The sequence below is a fragment of the Pseudorasbora parva genome, chromosome 11, assembly GCF_024679245.1.
Source record: "Pseudorasbora parva isolate DD20220531a chromosome 11, ASM2467924v1, whole genome shotgun sequence".
Lineage (NCBI taxonomy): Eukaryota > Metazoa > Chordata > Actinopteri > Cypriniformes > Gobionidae > Pseudorasbora > Pseudorasbora parva.
The window spans coordinates 12,356,827-12,376,883 of record NC_090182.1 but is presented as its reverse complement, the minus strand read 5'-3'; the positions used below and the strand labels follow the sequence as shown (position 1 = coordinate 12,376,883).

The 20,057-nt window shown below is 38.4% G+C and overlaps 1 protein-coding gene across 3 annotated transcripts in view; it reads left to right on the top strand.

Moving 5' to 3' along the window:
* The window catches only part of abca1b (ATP-binding cassette, sub-family A (ABC1), member 1B), a 40,138-nt gene extending 20,210 nt beyond the window's left edge, over window positions 1-19,928 (top strand). For all 3 annotated transcript variants that reach the window (XM_067457105.1, XM_067457103.1, XM_067457104.1), the window contains exons 10-47: window positions 259-398; window positions 480-596; window positions 725-919; window positions 1,484-1,689; window positions 1,787-1,963; window positions 2,137-2,359; window positions 2,963-3,184; window positions 4,003-4,318; window positions 4,670-4,844; window positions 5,435-5,566; window positions 5,704-5,843; window positions 5,924-6,061; window positions 6,168-6,388; window positions 6,491-6,566; window positions 6,676-6,914; window positions 7,003-7,054; window positions 7,157-7,276; window positions 7,393-7,541; window positions 7,766-7,890; window positions 7,980-8,078; window positions 8,170-8,454; window positions 8,543-8,681; window positions 8,771-8,851; window positions 8,943-9,112; window positions 9,198-9,375; window positions 9,471-9,586; window positions 9,832-9,976; window positions 10,092-10,215; window positions 10,402-10,531; window positions 10,662-10,782; window positions 10,875-10,937; window positions 11,043-11,149; window positions 12,537-12,678; window positions 13,347-13,481; window positions 14,235-14,338; window positions 15,197-15,289; window positions 15,983-16,226; window positions 18,523-19,928. In XM_067457105.1, coding sequence (XP_067313206.1) covers window positions 259-398; window positions 480-596; window positions 725-919; window positions 1,484-1,689; window positions 1,787-1,963; window positions 2,137-2,359; window positions 2,963-3,184; window positions 4,003-4,318; window positions 4,670-4,844; window positions 5,435-5,566; window positions 5,704-5,843; window positions 5,924-6,061; window positions 6,168-6,388; window positions 6,491-6,566; window positions 6,676-6,914; window positions 7,003-7,054; window positions 7,157-7,276; window positions 7,393-7,541; window positions 7,766-7,890; window positions 7,980-8,078; window positions 8,170-8,454; window positions 8,543-8,681; window positions 8,771-8,851; window positions 8,943-9,112; window positions 9,198-9,375; window positions 9,471-9,586; window positions 9,832-9,976; window positions 10,092-10,215; window positions 10,402-10,531; window positions 10,662-10,782; window positions 10,875-10,937; window positions 11,043-11,149; window positions 12,537-12,678; window positions 13,347-13,481; window positions 14,235-14,338; window positions 15,197-15,289; window positions 15,983-16,226; window positions 18,523-18,666 — 5,783 coding nt within the window. In that variant the 3' untranslated portion in view covers window positions 18,667-19,928. The remainder of the gene's footprint in view (window positions 1-258; window positions 399-479; window positions 597-724; window positions 920-1,483; window positions 1,690-1,786; window positions 1,964-2,136; window positions 2,360-2,962; window positions 3,185-4,002; window positions 4,319-4,669; window positions 4,845-5,434; window positions 5,567-5,703; window positions 5,844-5,923; window positions 6,062-6,167; window positions 6,389-6,490; window positions 6,567-6,675; window positions 6,915-7,002; window positions 7,055-7,156; window positions 7,277-7,392; window positions 7,542-7,765; window positions 7,891-7,979; window positions 8,079-8,169; window positions 8,455-8,542; window positions 8,682-8,770; window positions 8,852-8,942; window positions 9,113-9,197; window positions 9,376-9,470; window positions 9,587-9,831; window positions 9,977-10,091; window positions 10,216-10,401; window positions 10,532-10,661; window positions 10,783-10,874; window positions 10,938-11,042; window positions 11,150-12,536; window positions 12,679-13,346; window positions 13,482-14,234; window positions 14,339-15,196; window positions 15,290-15,982; window positions 16,227-18,522) is intronic.
* The last annotated feature ends 129 nt before the right edge of the window (window positions 19,929-20,057 follow it).

Here is a 20,057-nt window from a genome sequence, read left to right as displayed (position 1 = left end):
ATACCCATAAATTCAAGCTTCGCGTCTCGCGTTTTAACACCCGATGGCACCGTGTCGAATGTGAAGAGGGGGATTGCCATGTTAATCTTGGACTAAATCTTAGACTAAATCAGCCACCGTAGGAGTTAAAACGAAATCCGAATTAAGAGGAACTGAAACTATTATTCACTGGATGGTCATATACCTTTTCACCGCTTGATGGGGGAAAATATCACACAGTGTAGCTTTAATGCATATTCTCATGTATTGTGTTTCTAGCTCCATACTGTAATAACTTGATGAGGAACATGGAAGCCAGTCCCATCTCTCGGATGATCTGGAGAGCATTGAAACCTCTTTTGATGGGGAAGATCCTCTATACGCCACATAACCCTGCAACACAGAAGATCATTCATGAGGTAGCCTTGAAAAAAATCATATGTACGATGCATGAAATTAATCGACAGTGCAGTTGGACCAACTTCCTCATTCTTTCCCAGGTCAATAAGACATTTCAGGAGCTCGGAATTCTACGAGATTTAGGGGGAATGTGGGAAGAAGCCAGACCGAAGTTTTGGAACTTCATGGAGAACAGTGAAGAAATGGATCTGATGCGGGTATGTTATGTCTTACTCTCATTACTGCCCCTATATGGCTGGTGGATGCAGTGCAGAACTGGATCTAGTCAATGTTACTGATATTGAAGCTCATTTCAACTTCCATCTTTTTGTATGTCCAAACACAGACGCTTCTTCGAAACAATGCCACTGCTAGGTTCTTTAGTGCCCAGTTGGCTGAGACTCAGTGGAACGTGGAGGATGTTATCAGCTTCTTGTCTAAGCACTCCGAGGACACGCGTCCCCATGGGATGGCATTTACGTGGCGGGATGTCTTCAATGAGACGGACCAGGCTATTATGAGCATATCCCGTTTCATGGAGGTAAGAACAGCTCTCTTTCAACACAACCTTTTCTTTTCTCTTCTCCTCCCACACACCTCCTTTCTATCTCATAATCCATCTGTCTCCCACATACATTTTTCCCATAAAACACATCAACAACCTATCATCAGTTACATAGTATACGCATGTTTTTTGGGAGAAAGGCACGTGCGAAACGTGCTTGGATGACCTGTTGCATGAACTGTGTGGGTTTTTGGGGTTTTAATGTCTATTTCAGTAATATGATGTCTGTTAGTTTGACAAAAGGAGATTTGAAAGATAAAAAGGAAGTGAAAATCAACTTTTATACAGGCTAAAGAGATAATTCTTAAGCCATCGCCTTTTTATTCGGTCAAAAGTTCCCTTTTACAGTAATACAAGAACAAGACAAAGATTATTACAGGTCAAATTGATTATTTTAGATATAGAGTATTAGTTATAAAAGTAATTGATTAAACCGGACACCGTAGCATGTTTAAACTCTAATATGGTCAAATAAAATCAATTGACTATCAATAGACAGATAAAATCACTTTGTGACTGGATGATGATGTTATTTTACAGTGTGTAAACCTGGATAAACTTGAACCTGTGAGCACTGAGGAGAAACTGGTCAACGAGTCCATGAGTCTCCTGGATAACAGAAAGTTCTGGGCGGGAATTGTTTTCCTGGACGTACAGCCCAACAGCCTGGAGCTTCCACCACATGTCAATTACAAGATCCGCATGGACATCGACAACGTGGAGCGCACAAACAAGATTAAAGATGGGTACGTTTGCTTTTCTCAATTGCCCAATAAGGGAAATACCCATTTGAATAAGTATGTTTGCTGTGAAATCAGATGCTTATTGTGTTTTTGTTGGCAGGTATTGGGATCCTGGTCCCAGGGCTGATCCCTTTGAGGATTTGCGGTATATTTGGGGAGGATTTTCTTACCTTCAGGATGTAGTTGAACACAGCATCATCAGAGCAATTACTGGGACCAAAGAGAAGACTGGTGTTTATATCCAACAGATGCCTTATCCATGTTATGTAGATGATATGTAAGTATTCCACTGCACCACACATAAACCTAGATGAATTACAGATGACAAATTATCACGGATCATCTTTTTTTATTTTATTTTTTATTTTCTCCAGACTGCCTTATGCTAGTCTTTTAATATGTTCTCCAATAGTAGGAACAATTATTAAAAAATCTTCTCTTTTCTCATAGTTTCCTTCGCATTATGAGCCGCTCCATGCCTCTCTTTATGACTCTGGCCTGGATGTATTCGGTGGCCATCATCATTAAAGGCGTCGTTTACGAGAAGGAGGCCCGACTCAAGGAGACCATGAGGATTATGGGACTAGACAACGGAATCCTGTGGTTCAGCTGGTTCATTAGCAGCCTCATTCCTCTTCTCATCAGTGCAAGCCTGCTGGTTCTTCTACTCAAGGTACTAAAAATGTGTTTTTATTTTCTGATGCGCACAACAAAAAAAACTATCAATCTAAATATTAAAGTTAAATATTAAACTTTGCAACAATATGGCAACTAATTCTCAAAGTTGATGAAGACTACTAATACTCTATTGAGAGTTAGTTGACATATAGTTGCAAAGTTACTTATTGTAAGTAGAATATCTAATATCTAAGATGTACCATTAAAGTCAACATGGCTTAAAAATCTGTGGGCCATTTTCTCTGAATTTAAATTTACATCACACTTCTATCTTAGGATCTCTTAAATTACGAGTGCTTAAACTAGACAATTTTACTTTCATTCCTTTGTATTATTGGATTTGAATATTTTGTTTAATTATTATTATTCTATAATATTACTATTCTCCATATTATTTTCCATTATTTGGTGTTGTAGTTAACAATAACAACTCTAAAGGAAATGATTATTATTAATAAGTACTGTAATAGTATATAAATAATACTAAATTACCACTGATATTATTATGACTATTATTCATTATGGAAATTTTCTTTGACAGAAATGTTCAAACCACTCAGTCCAGAGATACTAAACCCGATTTCTTTTACCTTTCCAGATGGGAAATCTCCTGCCCTATAGTGACCCTGGCATAGTCTTTCTCTTTCTTAGCTCATTTGCTGTGGTAACCATCATGCAGTGTTTCCTGATCAGTACAGCATTCGCACGTGCCAACCTGGCAGCGGCCTGCGGTGGCATTATCTACTTTACCCTCTACCTGCCTTATGTGCTGTGTGTGGCTTGGCAAGACTACGTGGGCTTCTCCGCCAAAGTCATCGCTGTAAGCTTTACGACCACCTACAGAAAACTTTCAAATTACAAATGTGTGCGTGTGTAGTGCTATCGGTTGCTGCTGTGCTAGGCCAATTGCATTACGTTATTGTACAGTATATTGCATAACGAAACACATTTATACTGCTTCCCTTATCTAAAATGACTTACATGTGCGATGAAAATATCTTAACTGTAAAATTGCACTTTAACCCCAGTGTAGTCTTTGGGTTGTGATCTGGCTAACACTAGATTACAAGGAATCTTCACTAGGGTGATCCTGTTTAAACTAGTTAAATGGCAGAGATAGATTAAAGATCTGGGACAGTAATAAGAGTTCAGTTAAAGGTGAGCAAGCACTAAAGAGTTATTGATTACTCTGACCAAGGCACGTTGTTCCAGGGTGGTTGGATCCTGCATGGTTACTTGATTATTTGTCATTAAAGTGACTTAAAGTGACTGGTCCAGCCGACCAATTGCACATTGCGCTTTTCGGAAGGAGGGTCTTCATTGAGACAGGAACTAAACAAAATGTTACTGACATACTGGAATGAGAGGTACTGCAACAAAGTAAAATATGCAAAAAGTAATATTTTATACATTCAAGCACAACATTTTTTTTTGTTGAAAAAGTAATGTAAACAGTTTGATCCGACTTAAATCATACCAGTCCAATTTTTACAAAACCAGACTTTCAGACCCTGATAATGCAATTATATTATAGAGGGTGAAAATGGTACTGTAAGAAACCCTGAATAACTCTTTTATTTAACTTCAGGGTGAAAAAACCCAGAACACTACTAAGGTCTCCTTCGGTTGTCTCCACAGAGCTTACTGTCTCCAGTGGCATTTGGGTTTGGCTGTGAGTATTTTGCACTGTTTGAGGAGCAGGGTGTGGGCATCCAATGGAATAACCTCTTCTCCAGCCCAGTGGAAGAGGACAACTATAACCTCACCACCTGCCTCATCCTCATGTACTTTGATGCCTTCCTGTATGGGGTCATGACCTGGTACATTGAGACCGTGTTCCCAGGGCAGTATGGCATTCCCAGGCCATGGTACTTTCTCTTCACTAAATCATACTGGTTTGGAGAGAACAACACAAACAATACTGCAATGCATGGAAAGAAGGGCAATTCTGGAGGTATAAAACCCTTTTGATCACAAATGTTGTTGTTTTTAGAATTCTTACCAAAATTATAAATTGATAAGTTTCATGTTATGAATGATAACGGATAAATATATTATTAAAACAGTTATTTTGTCTAACAAAATTAAAGATAAAAGATACTAGGCAAAAATTTATAATTTTAAATGGTAAGTGAATTTAGGCATCACATAATTATAATGTGCTGTATGAAAAATGGATATTAATTTTGAGATTTGCTACAGATTAAATTGAATAGTGTTATGAACTTCAAGTGAGTGTAAGATGATGGCACTGAAAAGAGTAACAAAATGGACTAATTGTGTTTTGTGGTGTTGTTTTTTAAAGCGGTTTGCATTGAAGAGGAACCCACTCACCTTGAATTGGGAGTTTACATTGAGAATCTTGTGAAGGTCTACCGACACGGCAAAAAGCTAGCGGTCGATGGGTTGACACTTGGCTTCTATGAAGGGCAGATAACCTCCTTTCTAGGTCACAATGGAGCTGGAAAAACTACCACCATGTAAGATATTAAAATTAGTATAAAATATTGTTATTATTGCATACAAGGAGCCTACTATTAAAGGTTAAATAGACTACAGTTCAAAATGTTGGGTTCAGTAACATTTATTTTTTAAATAAATTAATACTTTTATTCATCAAGGATGCCTTAAATTGACACACTTTTGGGTCCAAATTTCACTATTAACTAACTATAAACTATGCCTCAAAAGTTTTGCCTCCTAATTACTCCTTATTAATAGTTAGCAAGATAGTATTGGGTAGGATTAAGGGGTGTAGAATATTGTCATGCAGAATAAGGCACTAATATGTGCTTTATAAGTACTAATAAACAGACAATATTCTAGTAATATTCATGCTAATATGCATCTAGTTAAATTAAAGTGTTGCCATTTTTTTTCAAATAAATGCTGTTCTTTTAAACTTTATTTCCTTCAAAAAACCCAGAAAAAAGTATCACGGTTATCAAAAATATTAAGCAGCACAAATTGTTTTCAATATCGATGATAAGAAATGTTTCTTGAGCACCAAACCAGTATGAAAATTAACAAAATAATATCTAACCCTCCAATTGACCTTCTATGTTTTTAGGTCTATCCTAACTGGCCTTTTCCCTCCCACCTCTGGCACTGCATATATCATGGGCAAAGACATTCGCTCAGAGCTAAGTTCTATCAGGCGGAGCCTTGGAGTGTGTCCACAACACAACGTCCTCTTCAGCATGTAAGTGCTTTTATCAGACCTGCAAGAAATGATCAAGGAAAATAATTAGAAAAATGTCACATATTACTTGATGTCAAGGTTGTATAGATCAGTTCTGTGGATGATAATTCACTTTTGCTTGGCCTGGGATATTTCAGGTTGACAGTAGAAGAGCACATCTGGTTCTACGCCCGTCTGAAGGGTTTGTCTGAGGAAGAAGTGAAGGCTGAGATGGAGCAGATCCTAACTGATACTGGCCTTCCACATAAACGCAAATGCAGGACCAGCCAATTGTCAGGTGTGTGTTATAATAACCTCTGAAATTGGTATATGTTGGTTGTTTGATTTGTTGCAAACTTACAATTTCTTGTTCCTTAGGTGGTATGCAGAGGAAACTCTCGGTAGCCCTTGCTTTTGTTGGAGGGTCAAAGGTTGTCATTTTGGACGAGCCTACCGCTGGTGTGGATCCATACGCTCGTAGAGGCATCTGGGACCTTCTTCTGAAATACCGTGCTGGTAACCACCCTATGCATATGGACATGAGTCCATTTTGTATCTATATATAAAGAAAATAGAACCAGTTCTAATTATTAATCATAGACGACTGTGGGTAAATTTTTAGGTCGGACTATCCTTCTTTCCACCCATCATATGGATGAAGCAGACATTCTGGGCGATCGTATTGCCATCATCTCCCATGGAAAGCTTTGTTGTGTGGGATCCTCACTGTTTCTGAAGACTCAACTTGGAACTGGATACTATCTTACCATGGTGAAGAAAAACACAGAACCTTCTCTCAGTTCTTGCAGGAACTCAAGCAGCACAGTGTCTTTCGTTAAGAAAGTAAGTACACTTCAGGTTGCAAAAAAAATTAAAAATTCAGTGAACACATTGATTTGTTGGTAAGCTAATATGCTAAACACTGTTGTTTCATTGATTTTCTAGGATGACAATGCATCTGAAAGCAGTTCAGATGCTGGTCTTGGTAGCGATCAAGAGAGCGAAGCTGCCACAGCGATTGGTAAGACATCACCTAACCTCAAACTTTGAACGGATGGATAACTGTTAATTTTATCATTTTCTAACTGAATCTTCATATAAGTTTCCAATGTTTTTGATATGTTCTGCAGGAACTACATGGCATGAATCTTCTGTAGTTCCTGTTGATGTGGCCCTCATCTCCAGTCTAATCCTGAAGCATGTTCCAGCTGCCCGCATGGTTGAAGACCTCGGTCATGAGATCACATATGTGTTGCCGTATGAGTCTGCTAAAGATGGTGCTTTCGTTGAGCTCTTCCATGACATGGATGATCGTCTCGCTGACCTTGGCATTTCGAGTTATGGTGTCTCAGATACTACACTTGAAGAGGTACAATGTAGCTTGTCTTGAAAGATCAATAAAAATCTTTAGGATGTAAGCTGTGTTTCTTAATCATCTTTCTATTTTTCCTATACAGATTTTCCTTAAAGTGGCAGAGGACAGTGGAGTTGACACAGAAATCATCTCTGGTAAATTTGTAGCTCACTATTAACTCTCTGGTAAACTTAATAAGCAGTAGAAAGAAAAGAAAATCTAGTCAAGATCTCAACTTGTATTTATTATTTTGTTAGATGGAACTGTGCCAGTGCGCAGACATAGACAACATGCATTTGGCGGTGACCACCAGAGCTGCCTCAAACCCCTGACCGAAGACGATGACTTTGACTGCAACGAATCTGATGCTGATCCAGGTAAACCTTAAAGTCCTGGAATGTGTATCATAGATTAGAGTCTGACAAATGTCTTCTTAATACTCTTGGTTTTAAATGTGTTGTTGCCAACTCCTGCCGTTGTATTTGATCACCAGAATGCAAAGAGACAGACTATTTCAGTGTGTCTGATGGAAAAGGATCATATCAGGTGAAAGGCTGGAGTTTAAAGAGGCAGCAGTTTGTGGCGTTATTATGGAAGAGATTTCTTTATGCTCGCCGCTCAAGGAAAGGGTTCTTTGCACAGGTAAGAATGGGAAACACGCAATAAAAAAACTAAACCTGGACTGCATTAAGTAGATCGTAGAGACTATTGGTGTCACTGGTTTCAATGTTTCCCAAAAGCATTGTGAAAAGATCACAGAGACCATTGGTACCAATAGTGTCTACAATCTACTTATACTTTTGTTAAATATAGCCCATGCCAGTAACGTTCAAATTTGATCAAGTCACTTTTGATTCTCTTTGCAGATTGTTCTTCCTGCTGTGTTTGTGTGCATCGCTCTAGTATTCAGTCTTATTGTGCCCCCATTTGGAAAATATCCCAGCTTGGCTCTTAATCCCTGGATGTATGAAGAACAAATCACATTCATCAGGTAAGCAAGCACAACATGTGTTATACAACATACATTTAAAATGCTTGCAGGGAACCATTTAGATTAAAAATGGTCATTCCATGTTATAGTGATGATGCCCCACATGATATAAGCACACAAAAATTACTCAACGCCTTATTAGATGATCCTGGCTTTGGAACACGATGCATGGAAGGAGAACCGATTCTGTAAGTAACTTAGAGTATATGAAACACCCAAAGATGTTCTTGCTTTTTTAAGTCTGGAAAAAACTAAGCATGTCTTCTCCCATGGTTTTAGTGAGGCTCCCTGTACAATGGGCGATGAGGAATGGTCTACACCAGAAGTGACGAAAAGCATGTTGGACATTTTCACAATGACAAACTGGACTATGGACAACCCATCTCCTGCTTGTGAGTGCAGCTGTAATGGCAAAAAGAAGATGCTCCCAGAATGCCCTGCCGGTGCTGGTGGACTGCCACCTCCTCAGATTAAGATCAGTGAAACTGAGACCCTCCAGAACCTGACAGGACGAAACATCTCGGACTATCTAGTGAAGACCTACGCACAGATCATTGGGAAAAGGTATGGTGATGGTTTGATTTTTAATCTACATGAACTGGAATAGTTCAATACTGTCATTCCATGAATAAACAAATGGTTTCTTTTAAAGCTTAAAGAACAAGATATGGGTGAACGAATTCCGATATGGAGGATATTCATTGGGCGCTAGAAGCACTCAGGTACTTCCTCCTGCTGAGGAGATTGATGATGCCATTTCTAGAGTCAGGGAGATCTTCCAACTGGGAAAGGTAAACCAAAAAAGCTAATTCTCACGATTTGAATCAAACATCTCGCAGAAACAGTGCATAAAGTATTTCTTCTCATCCTACTCTTTTAGGACTCAGGATCAGCACCCGACCGTTTCTTGAAAAGCCTGTCTGCTTTTATTAATGGGCTGGACACTAAGAATAATGTCAAGGTGAGTGACAGCTAGACGACATTTAAAACCCTCTATTTTATATTTAAAGTCTACTTGGAGTGATCTTTTGGTGCTTTGTCATTGTTTTCAGGTATGGTTCAATAACAAGGGCTGGCACAGTATAGGAGCCTTCCTTAATGTAATGAACAATGGCATCTTGCGTGCGAACTTACCACCTGGCAAAGACCCCCGTCAGTTTGGCATCACTGCGTTCAATCATCCACTCAATCTGACCAAAGAACAGCTTTCTCAAGTGGCCCTGTAAGCATTGAAACATTGATTAAATTTAAATAGCATTTGTTATGGATGATCATGTTTTTTCTAATCTCTCTTTGTGGCATTTCAGGATGACCACCTCAGTGGATGTGTTGGTTTCCATCTGCGTGATATTCGCCATGTCCTTCGTTCCCGCCAGCTTTGTTGTCTTTCTCATTCAGGAACGAGTGAATAAGGCCAAGCATATGCAGTTTATCAGTGGAGTTCAGCCATACCTTTACTGGCTGGCCAACTTTCTCTGGGATATGGTGAGTGTATGGTTTTGCTTACATATCTCTTAATGCACTAACCTACTTGGCTGCTGACCCCAAATCTCTAATCATATTGCTGTCTCCTGGTTTAGTGCAATTATGTCGTTCCTGCAACTCTGGTGATCCTGATATTTGTGTGCTTCCAACAAAAAGCCTACGTCTCCGCCACCAATTTGCCTGTTCTTGCTCTTCTGCTGCTTCTATACGGGTAAGACAGATAAACAATAAATAATAATAATAAAAATAATTGTATATTGAAAATTGTAAATTTATAATTATTTTGACGTTATATAAAAATATATATAAAACAAAGAAACAAATGATAACGTATATTAGGTATAGGTATCGTTCTCTAAGGTAGACGGATACCTTCGGGCCTGACATGGGGTCTCAATACACTGGCAATGCACACATAACGTTTTACCTGATGCTAAATATTTATTCTCTCCTCAGATGGTCCATCACTCCTCTTATGTACCCGGCTTCTTTCCTCTTCAAAATCCCCAGCACTGCTTATGTGGTTCTCACTAGCGTCAACATCCTCATTGGGATAAATGGCAGCGTGTCCACATTTGTCATGGAGTTATTTGGAAATAATGTAAGAAATTACTTTTTTGCCTACATCCAATTTCTGTCCTGCTGTTTGTATTTTTGAGGGGCAAAAATCACAAGCACGCATCATGATTTCTGATGCCACTCATCCTCTGCTGCAGGAGATCGGTGGTATTAACGACATCCTGAAAAATGTTTTGCTCATCTTCCCGCACTTCTGCCTGGGTCGGGGTCTCATCGACATGGTGAAGAATCAGGCAATGGCTGACGCTCTGGAGAGATTTGGTAAGATTAGTTTGCCTGATCAAAACCCTTTTTTTCCCCAGTGATATTCCTCTGAGCCTTTTTCTTTTGTAATGTCTCTCAATAATCCCCTCTACAGTCTTTCTTCAAATCCCTCTCTTGCTCACTCTCTCTCCTCCCCCATCAGAAAGTGTACCTTTAACTGAAAGCTCTCTTTCTTTGCATTAGGTGAGAACCGTTTCCGTTCTCCATTGGAGTGGGACATGGTGGGCAAGAATCTTTTTGCTATGGCTGTGGAAGGAGCTGTTTTCTTCATCATCACAGTCCTTATCCAGTATCGTTTCTTCTTTGAACCCAAGTAAGCATCATCACAACATGTTATTCCAAAAGAAATAAATTGCCTTTATATGAATTCCTAAAGAAATTATGGATGAACATAATTGATCATTTTAGAAGATCTAAAATGATGGTTTGACCATTTTCTGTAGGTCTCTAAGTGCCAAGTTGAGTCCAATTGGAGAGGAAGATGAAGATGTGGCCAGAGAGAGGCAGAGGATCATGAATGGAGCTAGACAAGGGGATATTCTTGAACTCCGACAGCTCACTAAGGTCAGCAGAAAACCTCAGCTGGTGATCACAGACATCAATTTTAGTATTCAATTTTTTATAATAAATGATGACCTCATCCTTTTCTTTTCCAGGTGTACAAGCGGAAACAGAAGCCCGCTGTCGATCGTCTATGTGTGGGAATTCCTCCAGGAGAGGTAATTCATGACAGCTTTCTTGTGATCAGCCTCATCTGAACAAGTCACTCTTCTTCATGGCAACTGTATGACCACAAACTGAAGTCTATTTTGTTCTACTTTCAGTGTTTTGGTCTGCTTGGTGTCAACGGAGCCGGAAAGACTAGTACTTTTAAAATGCTGACCGGAGACTCTGTGGTCACTAAAGGAGAAGCATTCATAGCTGGAAAAAGGTACAGACATTCAAATATATGCAGTTATGAGAATACTTCTTCCTCATTACAGCTTAGTTTATATTTACATTTATTACAAGGCTCTGTGAAATACTTGATTCTTTCTGATTAGTCAATCGTGCATTCCAGCGGTATGTTATTCCCAGATAACAACCACCAAAGTTGAAAAACACTTCGCTTATCCGGGTACTATGAGTTAGTAGAGGACTTGACCAGTACTACTTATATGCTTAACGTGTCTCCGCTGTCATTGACTGTCTGGTGCCCTCTTGGGACTGAAACACTTAACCGGCACGAGTTAGGTGTTCACCCAAAAATGAAAACTAGCCCATGAATTACTCACACTCGAGTCATCCTAGGTGTATATGAAATTCTTCTTTCAGAAAAAATTAAATTGGAGTTATATTTAAAAAGTCCTGGCTAATGCAAGCTTTTTAATTGCAGTAGATGAAGCTCTGTTTTTGAAGTCCATAAAAAATGGTAAATGGACTGGGTTTATATAGTGCTTTCAACAGACCTATGACCATCCAAAGCACTTTACATCTTGCCTCATATTCACCCATTCACTCACCCATTCATACACCGACGGCGGTGTCAGCCATGCAAGGCACGATCTAGCTCATCGGAAGCAGCTTGGGTTAGGGTTAGGTGGACACCTCGATACTTGGAGGTGAAACCAGGGATTGAACCACCAACCGTCTGGTTTGTAGACAACCTACATGACCCACTGAGCCACTGCCAGCCCCTGCAAAAAATGCATCTGTCCATCAAATAACGTGCTCCACGCGATTAATAAAGGCCTTTCGTCTGATCGCATTCCGTATTCAATTTATGGGAAAAGTGTTGAAAGTGCCTCTGCAGTTCAAAAGGCTGTACACATCTTGAAATGCGAGAAGGCACTTTCAACACTTTTTCCACGGAAGGGGATAGGCTGGAACTTTACATTATAAAGTTTTCATTTTTTCTTACACAAACTCATCGATTCACCTCAGAAGTCTGTATTAACCCCGGAGCTGTGTGGAGCACGTTATTTGACGGACAGATGCATTTTTTATGGCTACAACTACCGCCAAAGCTTGGATTAGCCAGGACTTTTTAAATATAATAACTCGTCTGAAAGAAAAATGTCATATACACCTAGGATGACTTGAGTGTGAGTAAATCATGGGCTAATTTTCATATTTGGGTGAACTATCCCTTTCAGCATTAATTTCAACATATATGGTAAAAAAAAAGAAAGAAATGGGGTCCCGATCACTCTGTCAGGTTTTATTCTGCGATAACAACCAGCTGGGTGTACATTATCCCTTACATACAGTATAAGTGTTCAGTTCATCTGAAGTTCTGTGATTACTTGTTTTTGATGATGCTGGTTTTTATTTCTCAGCATACTCAGAGAAATAGATGAAGTACATCAGAACATGGGCTACTGCCCTCAATTTGATGCCATCAATGATCTGCTGACAGGACGGGAACACCTGGAATTCTACGCAATCCTGCGCGGCGTACCTGAGAAAGAAGTCTGTGAGGTGAGCAGAGCTTGTAAACTAACACACATTATGTGCAATAATTATGTAATTATGTGCACAAAGTACTATTTTTGATTTTATGATACATGACCTTTATGGTGAATCTTACATGTCCGGTCATGCCACCCCCCACCCAATACCCACATGAACATGCCAAGTGTTTTGTCTTTTCTTTTTCTTTGATTATTACCAAAATGCAAAAACATTTTTCATAGTATTTATACAGCCTTCAGTGTATGCTTATTTTTCTTCCCCAAAAAGACATTGTACAATAATATAATTTTTAAGAAATACTGTATTACAGTAATAATCTCCTCTGACAATGAAGTAAATTACAATACAAATATTTACATTTATTTGCATTAAGAAAATGAAGCCTACTTGAGGAACATTAAGATCATTTTACATTTTGACATGACACTTAAGCACATCTCCCCATAATTCTCATTATTGTCATGCATAAAAGTCTTCAAGTTATGCCGATTTAAAAAAATACAGCAAAGCATGAAAAAACTGTAATATAGTTATTACATACCACTAAGAATAAAAACTTAATTGCAAATTTATGGTAATGATTTATTTATTGTGAGGTAAATCTAACCTGGACATGTTTTGAACCCCATAAAAGTGTCATTGGTTTTACTGATGTTTTGTACCTTTGGTGCAAGGTGGCAGAGTGGGGAATCCGTAAACTGGGACTCGTGAAGTATGTGGACAAAAAGGCAGGAAGCTACAGTGGTGGCAACATGCGCAAACTCTCCACCGCCATATCACTCATTGGAGCCCCACCAGTGGTCTTCCTGGTATGTGCATTTCCTCAAACACACACACACACACACACACACACACACACGTACACACAAGGACATTTACACAACTGGCTCTAAGTGTTGTGCCTCCTTGGGTGAATGTCTGCAAACTGATCAACAAAAACAACATAAGTCTGGATCATATGACAACTGTTTGATTATTCTCTCAGCTGGTTTTCCTGCTCTGGTTGTATAAGGAGTTTAGAATTATAACACCCCTAGTGCTAAATTACTCTGAACTCTTTTGCCTTGGCCTTCAGAGAGGCTTCATAGTGAGTTGATTAAACAAACATCATGTAAGAATGTTTAAGAGACAACAGGCGCATTTTGGTTGATTTGAGTGTGTGATAGACATCAAGTCGTCTTTATTTATAAAGCGCTTTATAGCTCAATAACTGTGCAAGTACATCAATCATTAAAGAAGTTCACTTCAGCTATAAACAGCTGTGTTATTCACTCCGAGACGGTTCAACGTTGATTCAATTCTGTTCAAAAAAAAGTTGATGTTGCTAAATTCATGAAATAAGTTATGTCAGCTATATAATTAGCTCTACAGAAGACAATAATATCATCATCCAGCTCAATTCATTTATCATTCAATAGTGCCAATGCAGTCAGATCAATAATATTACTGAATATTAACACGTGAGAAAGAGATGCGTTCTTCCTGCTTATGTTGCTGTTAAGTGTGTGTTTTTATTTTTGAACCTGTGTGCGAATCTGAGTGTGGCTGTGCTTTTGATACAGGACGAGCCCACCACTGGAATGGACCCCAAAGCACGACGAGCACTGTGGAACTGCATCCACAGCGTTATTAAAGAGGGACGATCTGTCGTGCTTACCTCACATAGGTACATTTATCAGACTTTTCCTAATACTATCAAATTTTATGTGCTTAAACTGAACACTAACAGTGGACTAATAGAGGTATTGTTAAAGGAATAGTTCACCCAACATCGGAAATTCTGTTATCATTTACTCACCCTCGTGTGGTTCCGAACTCCCATGACTTTCGTCCATCTTCGAAACACAAATGAAGATATTTTTAATAAAATCTGAGATTTACATTCACCCAAAACTCAAATGCTCTGAACTATACATATAAACATTAATCAGCAAACACAGGTCTGTTTAACAAATAAGTGTTTTATGCATGTTTGCTTATCAATGTTTATATGCAAATTAAATCCGTTCATCACATAAAGGATTGCGTGATCTTGCGAGAAGACTTTGATTAAATCACTCGATGAACTGAATTTCTTTAGGAAGGTTTCTAACTGTCAAGAGTTTTGGGTGAATAGACTTTCAATGGAGGAACAGAAATCTCTCAGATTTAATTTAAAATGTCTTAATTTGTGTTTGGAAGATGAATTAAACTATGGGTTTGGAACAACATGAGAGTGAGTCACCATAGACAGAATTTTTTTTGGGGGGACGAACTATCCCTTTAAATAGCATGCTATTTACAAGCTGTGTACATTGCAAGCATGAATAATGTGACAAAACTAAAAAACTCTTGTTCTAAACAAGAACACAAAGTGATGATGCTAGACAGCAGGGCTAAGAGCATCCGTCATTTTTTGTTTGCCACTAATAATGTGTTAATTTTTATGCTTTGCATTATGCTTCGGTTAGACCTCCATTTATCACTAGGAGGCAGTATTTCATCTGGTTTCTTCCATACTAACCTGTGTCCTGTTCACTCCTAGCATGGAAGAATGTGAAGCGCTGTGCACCAGGATGGCCATCATGGTGAACGGCAGGTTCCGCTGTCTGGGTAGTGTCCAGCACCTGAAGAACAGGTAAGATCACCTATAATTTAAAGTGCGAAGGTCAGGTTCCAGAAGTAAAAAAATCAATTAAATTTCTTCACATGGGAATTAATTTTTAAAGAGCAAATTACAAAACCTTAAAAGACAAACCTATTGTGAGCTTTGAGGTAGTTAATCAATGCTCAGTTTACATTATTCCAGCTTGTTTGTTAAATAATCATGTTTTACAGTGGAATTCATGAAGAAAAACTACATTACCCATGATTCTGCACCAAATCTCCACCAATTAGAGAACCGAAACAAGTGAATTACCCCAAAAGAAAGCTACGCAGCAAGCAATTTTGAATTTAAAAGATGCTAAACAAAACTTTGTCTGTCAGTGAAAATGTAATAGACCAAGAATCGAGTAGTCATCAATTTCAAAGAAATTAAACCAAACACATTTGCTTAAAAGACGGAATATCATACATCTCCCAAGTTATTTTGGCAAAAACGACATGTAACCAAATTCACGGTTCTTTTGGCTAGAAGTGGTTTACTCATAGCCAAACTACATCGTGTCTAGTTAACTGAGATGTTGAAATGATTGCTACTAAGAGCTATTTATTTAAAAGGTACAGTGTTTCATTTCTGCACACTAGCAGTGTCATGCAGAATTGCAAAAAATAATGACTGAAAAACATTAAAAAAACAAACATACATCACTTGCTTATCTCCCTCCAGATTTGGCGATGGTTACACCATCATTCTGAGGGTTGCAGGGCCAGATCCCGATCTGCAGCCGGTGATAAAGTTCATCGAGTGCGAGCTGCCGGGCAGCAACCTAAAAGAGAAACACAGAAACATGCTACAATACCAGCTTCCCTCCTCCCTCACCTCCCTCGCTCATATCTTCAGCATCCTCGCCAAGAACAAAGAGTTTCTCAGGATAGAGGACTACTCCGTGTCTCAGACCACTCTGGACCAGGTAAGAGGGCATTTCCAACCAACAAATATCACAGGCACATTTCTGACAGGGTTCTTCATATATGGTGTGCATTGACGTTAAAAACCAGTCAACATATGGTATTCACAACATATTTAACTTGAAGAGAATATTTAGCTGTAAATAATATATGGGAGCTGGATTGTGAAAAGTGTGTTATGAAATTATTGGTCTTAGGCTGATATATTATTATTTTTCAGCAGAAAAGTAAAGAATTATTTTGATTAAATATAAGGAAAAAATGTCCTTTACAGTAACATACACAGATAATTTATACAAGTAAATAATTTGTATTTAAAGTATTCCCCCATCTAGCGGTGAAAAGGTATATGACCATCCAGTGAATAATAGTTTCTGTTCCTCTCAATTCTGATTTCGTTTTAACTCCTACGGTGGCCGATTTAGTCCAAGATTAACATGGCAATCCCCCTCTTCACATTCGACACGGTGCCATCGAGTGTTAAAACGCGAAAGGCGAAGCTTGAATTTATGGGTATGTCCCTCTTTGGCTAATGTACTTTCAAGATGGAGGGGCAACATGGAGACCGGCATTCAAACCCCTCACCCGTATGTATTTTAAATGGCATATTATAAACTTACGAGAATACTTTATACCTTGAAAGAAGTAAATATACATTAATGAGCACATATATTTTTGAAAGAACTAACTGTTTTTAGCTATAAAAAAACTAAAAAAGTTAAACAGTGTAGCTTGTATGTTACATATTAATTGATATTCATTACACATTCATCAAAATCAAGTCTTGATTTTATTTTCAGGGTCTAATAGATTACATTATCATGCTTGAATGTCAAAAAAACACCTTTTTTCCACACCTCTCTTCTCAGTCTGTCAGTAATGCTCTTTTTAGTTCCTGTCTCTATGAAGCCCCTCCTTCTGAAAACGTAGTGTGCTATGATTGGTCGACTGGACCAGTGTGTTGTGATTGGTCAACTGGTTTGAGTGTATTTTGGAAATGTCATTCCCTTTACCATAACCGTGAGTTGCAACCAAGCGGCAACCTACCTCCACCAGTTTCTGTTGAAGCCAATATGGAAGTGACTTAAACGGCAATTAATTGTCTGGCCACTAGGGACAAGATCCAGAAGGGAGCAGAATCTCATTGAGCCCCATGTTAATGTGCCCAACTCTACAGCAGAAAAAAAACATGTTTACAGCCTGGTAGAAATTGTGGTTTTGGTTAATATGGCTAATTTTGCCCTTCATGACAACTGTGAGGGGGATGAACTAATTTGTTTACATTATATAAAGCCTTAAAGTTCTGCATAATTAAAGGGTTAGTTCACCAAGGAATGAAATGTATGTCATTAATAACTCACCCTAATGCTGTTCCACACCCGAAAGACCTCCGATCATCTTCAGAACACAGTTTAAGATATTTTATATTTAGTCCGACAGCTTATCTCAGTGTATGCACACTGTACTGTCCATGTCCAGAAAGGCAATAAAAACATCATCAGAGTAGTCCATATGTGACATCAGTTGGTTAATTAGAATCTCTTGAAGCATCGAAAATACATTTTGGTCCAAAAATAACAAAAACTGCGGCTTTATTCAGCATTGTCTTCTCTTCCACGTTTGTTTTCAAACCTCAAATAAAGATTCAACGGTCATGAATCAGCGGATTGATTCATGATTCGGATCGCGTGTCAAACTGCTGAAATCACGTGACATTGGCGATCTGAATCATGAATCAATACGCTGATTTATGATCATTGAATCTTTATTTGATACCACTTTGAGTGAGCGGTGTATAGCCATTTATCCGCTGTCTGTTAGTCATTGCATCACCTCAGCCCATGTCCCGCCTCTTTGCCCATTTTCTGTTATCTGGGTGTAATGCGTGATAACATGCTGCCAAGATGGCAGCGGCCAACTTGTCTCTACTTAACGCTTCAAAACTTCAGAATCTACACTGCTAATCATAACTCAACAAGGCCTTGCCCCTTTACTTTTGCATATGCCTTGGGCGGGAACTATTTAAATTAGGGATATATTGTGATGTGTACGTTCAAACAAGGTATTTGAGGGAGTTCAGAAACAGTGCTTACTGATACAGAGAATAGCTCCATTTGGAGTAAATGTGTGCTTTGTAATTTTGCTGACCTTTATCATGCTCAGAAAAGCAACACTAGAAAGTTAAACATGTCAATTTCACAAAACGCATAATAGGTCCTTCTTTAAAAATTATGAACTAGTATAGTATATTTTCTCTTGCTGTGATTATTACAGAGTACTCTTCTTCTCAATCTACAGGTATTTGTTAACTTTGCCAAGGACCAAAGTGACGACCACTCAGAAAGCTCCATTCGTCGTAAAGAGACAGCGGTCAACATGGCCCTCCTGAGCCCTCTGACTACTAAAGAGAACACAGAGAAGCCAATAGAAAGCTTTGTCTGAGCCGGAGTCTCTCTTTACGCTACATGCTAACTGGAGCCAGTGGATTCCACATATTTCACAATGTTTTGTGGCCTTTGAGCTGCAGTGTGCTGTTCTGACCTCTGTCTGAAGATAAACGCCTTCACCGGTCAGCTGAGAAGCAGATACTGCAGCCGAGACATTTAATGCAAGTCAATGCAAAAGAAATCGAAAAGACTTCTCTCGTGTCTCTAGCATGGTGGAATTCCAACCGTGTTAGTCACAGTGTTAAACTTGAAGCCATCATTTCTGGCGTAGACTGCACGGACTGTATTTTGTGCGGCCGTTGACAGAGATTGATTTTCATTGTGTGAAATAATTGGGCAGGTGGAAAAAATGCCAATGATTAATAATTCAGGGTCAGTGTCGTTGTACTTTTTTTGTTAAGACTAGAAGACTGGGAATCTCATGCTGAAGAATCATAATTGTTTGCGTGGCCAAGGGCGGAACTGCAAAACAGCAAATTGTACTGTTAAAATTATTTTGTTTTAATATGTCTATTTATAAACAAGCAATTGTTTTAGATGTTTTAAAAGGGGGCATTATTTTATAGGCAAGAGTGCCTCACGTCATATTTTATTAAGAATCTTTATGCATGAACAAAACAAGGTGATTGATTTTGTAGGGGGGTTTTTTTAATAAAAAAAAGTTTATACAAGTAAGCTTTACAGTTACACTATGTAACAAATACCTCAGAGTCGTATGAACAACTTGGAAGGAAATCAATTTAAACATACCGATCACGTGCCTTCTTTAGTAATAGGGCATTCGGTGTGCCCTTCATTGGATCTCTGATAATTAAATACAGAAATCCACAAACACAGTTCTAAGCTGTATTTCATAGCCGTTCAGTACAGTAAGGGAGATCTATCCATACATTCATTTTGGATGTTTAAATCAGTATTTTAGATCTTATTGGGATAAGTGTCCGCCTTTCATCCAAGCACTTTACTTGCTATGTTAATTAAAAAAATTATATAATGCCAATGTGTTAATATCTTTGCACTGGATTTTCCACAGACAATGTTTTTGCTATTTTCATTTACTGTTGAGTTCGCTCAAAATAATAGAACTAAAAATACAACAAACAAAAAAAACTAAAAGGACAAAAAGTCTTAGCACCACGGTGATGTTCCTCATTTAATACCTGTTTACATTTCAAATTTATGGCTGTGGAATGTCTGTTACTCGCCTTGTACACTTACTGTATTTACAAAATAAAACATGACAATCTACAACCCTAATATTTGTTTGATCTGTGATATCATATTGGGGAACTCGTATTCATTATTTTCATTGTCAATCTGTTTAAAATGTGACTAAAAAGAAGCACTGTAAATGTAATCACTGTATTTAATGTATGCAAAAAGCAA